At 36.7% G+C, this 5,491-nt stretch overlaps 1 protein-coding gene across 1 annotated transcript in view; it reads left to right on the top strand.

Moving 5' to 3' along the window:
- Positions 1-1,845: 1,845 nt before the first annotated feature.
- Positions 1,846-5,491, top strand: part of LOC103259101 (zinc finger protein 658-like) — a gene marked incomplete at its 3' end in the record, with an annotated part of 5,766 nt that continues 2,120 nt past the window's right edge. The window contains exons 1-2 of the mRNA XM_008056768.2: positions 1,846-2,058; positions 2,346-2,441. Coding sequence (XP_008054959.2) covers positions 1,920-2,058; positions 2,346-2,441 — 235 coding nt within the window. The remainder of the gene's footprint in view (positions 2,059-2,345; positions 2,442-5,491) is intronic.

Below are 5,491 nucleotides of genomic sequence, written 5' to 3' on the forward strand. Positions count from 1 at the left end.
ACAGGCTTTTGACAACTCTAACCCACTTCTGGCTCCTCCAGTGGTTGCCAGGCTGCTGGTTTTTGCTCTTATCTGAGATGATTGGTTCTCAAAGCTAATGTGTAGCTGGAGAGAGACGGATGAAAATAGGACAAGTTAAGATGATGCAGAACTATGGTTCTCCCAATGTTGCAGGCTTATTAAAAACATTTTCAATTTTTTTTTCAATTGAAGTTTCACTCTGTCATACATGCTGGAGTGATACAGCTACTGCAGCCTCAACCTGCTAGGCTCAGGTGATCCTTCCATCTTAGCCTTCCTAGTAGCTGAAACTACAGGTGTGTGCCACCACGCCCAGCTAAGTTTTTGGTTTATTGTGAGATGAGGTTTTGCCAAGTTGCCCAGGCTGTTGAACCTGTGGGCTCAGGCAGTCCTCTGGGATTACAGGCATATTGTATAATTTTTTTGTATAAATATTCCTGTATAGATTGCTTGAAGCCTTTGATTAGCTTTCAGAAAAAGTTGATTCTGTAATTGCTGCCAGTTTCTCATTGCTTTTATGGAAGAGAGAATTTTTTCAACTTCAGTATTTTTGCTGACATCACTCGTTAGTTTGAATTTGAAGTCTTTTGGTATAGAAACTTTCTGTTTTCTTAGTTTATCCTCTGGATTTTATCCTCTGGACTTTATCCTCTGGATTTTATTACTGTTTTTCAGAAACCTTCTCTGACTTCTTGCCTGTACATCTTTTGCCTGCCTCTTTAATATATGTAGTCCTCAAGTGTTTTTGTTTTGGTACTTTTCCTTAATCCCAGTGTGCTCAAGGAGCTGTCTGATTGTCTTTAATAACTTCAGTTACCAGCTAAGAGTGCTAATGATTCCTAAGTGTTTGTTTTCATCCTAGACTTGCCTTCTGTGTTCTGAAATCATGTATATTGGTTTAAAGGGCAATTCCAGCTTTATGTCTCACACACCCCTTTGTAACAACCTGAACAGATGTCTCACTCAAACATGTCACATGTTTTTCCTTTTGTTTCTCAATTGTCAGTTTTTGACACCATCAAGAAGCTGATTATTTTGAAACATACATTATATTACTATTAACTAGAGTTCTATTCTGTACAGTATCTTGAAAATGTGTTCCTCTTGTCTAATGGAAGCTTTGTATCCTTTGACCAACATCTCTTATTCCTCTCCCCCTCTCCCCCAGACTCGGGTAACTGCCATTCTATTCTTTCTTTACTTATATGCATTTTACTGTCTTAAATTCCATATATAAGTGAGATCTTATTTGAAAGATTTGTCTTTGTGTCAATTAAAAACAAAATAAAACAAAAAACCGAGAGAGAGGCCTCTCACACAGCTAGACTAGGTTGCTACCTCAAGCGATAATCATGAGATGGTTTCTGCTTCTGCTCTGTGATTATATCCTATTCTTATGTCAATTGCTGTTACTTCAGTGTACATAGTGTTTTCTTACTATGGTCTCATTGGTTCCAACTTCTTTGTAAGCTGTTCCTTGTTCTTCATGAGCTCTAGATTTCTCTGTTTTCATATATTTACTTATATATAAGTTTGGTCAGCTATCTCTCTATGGCTCACATGTATTTCTTCCTTGGCTCTCAGTAATTACAGGGATGAAGTTAAAGGAGGGTGTGAACTTCCAAGAGAATAGAATCATCCCAGGAATGTGCATGAAGAGTTGTAGATGGTTTAATTACATTGAATTTTTCTGTCTTAAAAATATCTTGAATTCATAAATGTATATAGATGCAGTATGGTAAATTAGAAACCTTTTAAACTAGCTGAGTGACAAGTTTTAAGATGAAATTTGGTTCAAAATAAGCCTCTATAACCAACTGTTTTTGAGCCTCAAAAGTAAACAGGAAAAGTTCTCAGGTATTTTCTGTGTCACCTAATTCCGAGACATTGAACAAAATATGTTGCTGAAGGGATCCGTGTCATTCGAGGATGTGATCGTGGAGCTCACCCAGGAGGAATGGAGGAGGATGGGCCCCAGGGACCGGAGCCTATACAGGGATGTGATGCTGGAGAACTACGGCCACCTTGTTGCAGTGGGTGAGCGGACCTGCCGTGGGACTCCTTCTGTAGCATGTTTGCTTTTTTTTTTTTTTTTATTATCAAGACACATAGATTTCTTTATAGAGATTAAAGGCTTCATAGACTTAGGACTAAAAGGTCTAATGTAATTGAAGCGTTTACAGAAACAGAAAGAGTTTTTGTCATTATCTTCCCTTGGAAAACATCAGATGGATATTCTCAGTTAATACTTTTATAACTGTGTCTTTTTCCATCCAAGTGCTCATGAATCTGTTCCATTTATGCCCTCAATTATTTTATTACAGGGTGTTGCATTACCAAACCCAAGGTTATCCTCAAGTTGGAGCAAGGAGAAGAACCATGGTCCCTAGAAGTCAAATTCCTAAACCAGAAGTACCCAGGTGAGTGAGTGTTGACAGAAGTAGCCTTGGGTTGATAGATCTTATCAGAAGAACACCTTAAGAAGTTTTTCTTTTTTTTTGGGTAACAGCTTATTGAGATATAATTTGCATCTCATACAATCCATTCAAAGTGTATAATTCAATGGCTTTTAATGTGTTTATAGATACAGTGTGCCTTCTGTATCCATGGGTTCTGCATCCATGGATTCCAGCAATTATAGATTGAAACTATTTTTAAAAAGTGCATCTCTACTGAAAATGAACAGACTTTTTTGTCATTATTCCCTAAACAATATAGTATACAACTGTCTACTGTCTCTGTTTTATGAGGCTAGTAAGTAATATGGAGACCATTTAAAAAATACCAGAGGATTTGCATAGGTTATATGTAAATACTGTGCCATTTTATATCAAGGACTTGGGCATCCATAGATTTTGGTATTCAAAGGAGTCCTAGATCCAATCCTCTAAGTGACGACTTTATGTACAAACGTCATCACCTCAAAAAGAAATCTGTACCCTTTAGTTGTCACTCTTTTATACCCCTGACTGCTCCAGCTCTAAGTAGACATTAATCTACTTGTGTCTCTGCAGATCTGCCTATTCTGGACATTTTGTATAAATTGAATCATATAGTATGTGGTCACTTGTGATTGGCGTCTTTTGCTTCACTTAATGTTTAAAAGGTTCATGTTATAGCATATATCAGTGTTTCATCCTTTTTATGACCAGATACTATTTCATTGTTTGGATATACTGCCTGTGTTTCCATTCATCAGTCAGTAGATACTTGGACTACCACCTTTTGGCTATTATGGATAATGCTGATATTAACATTCATTTACAAGTTTTTGCATGGACATATGTTTTTATGCCTAGGCATGAAATTCTGGGTTGTGTGGTACTTCCGTTTATCTGATTAAGGAACTGCCAGGCTGTTTTTCTAAATGACATCACCATTTTCCATTCCTAACAACAGCCCATAGGGATTCAGATTTTTCCATATTCTTACCAACATTTGTTTGATTCCATCCATCCTGGTAGATGTGAAGTGGCATTTCCTTGTGATTTTGATTTGTTTTTCTTTATTAGGCAGTTAGGGCTGTCATAATAAAATACCACAGATTGAGTGGATCAAACAACAGAAATTCTCTCATTTCTGGAGGCTGAAAGTCCAAGATCAGGATGCCAGTAAGTTGGTTTCTGGTGAGGCCTCTCTTTCCTGGTTTGCTGAAAACCGCTTTTCTTGCTGTGTTCTCACATGACTATTCCTCTGTGCGTAGCCACTGGGGGAGAGAGAGAACACCCTGGTGTTTTTTCCCTTTCTTGTAAGGACACCAGTGCTACTGGATTAAGGCCTCATCCTTATGGCCTCATTTTAACCTGGATTACGTCCTAAAGGCCTTGTCTCCAAATACAGTATTACTGGAGGTTAGTTCTTCAACATATGAATTTGGGGATGGGACACAGTCCATAACAGTTTCTTTGTCACTAATGATGTCAAACATCTTTTCATATGCATCTTAGCCTTTGTCTGTACTAATAAATCATTCCAGAAATTAAAAAAAATATAATATTTAATATAATTCCTAGAAGAAAATGTAAAATCATCTTAATTATTAGAAGTGATATGCACTAGCTGGGCTCGGTGGCTCAGCCTGTAATCCCATGCCTAGGGAGGCTGAAGTGAGTAGATTGCCTGAGCCCGCCTGTTCAAGACCCGCCTGGGCAACAAGACCTCATCTCTACAATAAATCAAAAAACCAGCCGTGCTTGGTAGCGCATGTCTGTAGTTCTGGCTACTTGGAAGGCTGAGATGGAAGGATCGCCGGAGCCCAGCAGGTCAAGGCTGCGGTCACTGGAAGTGACCACTGCACTCCAGTCTGGGTGACTGAGTGAGACTCCAACTCAAAAAAAAAAAATTAATATACACTTATTGAAAGTTTTTGTTGTGAAGCCATATAAACAAATGGCATTACATAAAGATTGACATAATTTAGATCAAGCATATCTCCCAGTCAATATATGTAAAAGATTAGAGCATATTGACTGGCTAAGTAAGCTATCTCTAAATATAAAACTTAGAAAAATTGTTATAATAGAATGGTAAAGTTGTTAGTCAATCAAAGTAAAATAATTTAGATTTCATGTTCTGTTATCATTCAGGTTTGAATTCAGATAATAAGAACATTAAAGTCTCGCCTGAGAGCCCAGGTAAAAGAAAACATTTAAGGATTTGAATTACTGAATCAAATAATATGATGTCAGTGTTCTAAAACAAAGGAATAAAGTTCTAAGAATCCAAAAAACTCCCTCTGGTTACAGTCCATATTCTCCTACCGCTTCTTTCTAGAGTGCTCAAATACAGTTAGTTATTTGCTTTTCTGGTTTAAAAAGATAGATTAAAATGCCCTCACAAGAAGATACCACAGCTAGCTAGCTTACCTTCCACCATGTGAGTCTATTGCAAGAATAGTCTATAACCCAAAGAGGTCACTCACAAGAATGCAACTGTATTGGCACCCTATTCTGAGACTTCCAGCCTCTCAATCCAAGAAAAATAAATATTTGTTATTTAAGCCACCCTAATTTATTATAGTAGCCCATGTTGTTTTATTATCTGTTGAATGTCAGTTGTGTCAGTAGTTTCCCCTCTTGCATTTCTGATATTGATAATTTGTGACTTTTTTTCTGCTTACCATTGAAAAAACTTTTTAAATAACTAAGCTTTCATTTGATTTTATGTGCTGTTTTCCGTTTTCAGTTTTATTGTCTAATCTTTACCGTTTTTCTTCTGTGACTTTCTTTAGATTTAATTATCTCTCTTTGTCTAGTTTCTTAAAGTGGGAACTTAAGTATCCAGAGATCTTTCTTTTCAAATATAAAAATTTTAAACCACATATTTATATCTGAGCACTGCTTTAGTTGCATTCACAAATTTCTGTATTTTTGTGTTGTTTTCATACACCTCGAAATATCTTATTTGAACTTTCTTCTTTCATCCATGGGTAAATTAGAAGAATACCATTTATAAATATTTTGTATTTCTC

This window comes from Carlito syrichta, unplaced genomic scaffold (genome assembly GCF_000164805.1).
Source record: "Carlito syrichta isolate Samal-C Ts95f unplaced genomic scaffold, Tarsius_syrichta-2.0.1 Scaffold302512, whole genome shotgun sequence".
NCBI lineage: Eukaryota > Metazoa > Chordata > Mammalia > Primates > Tarsiidae > Carlito > Carlito syrichta.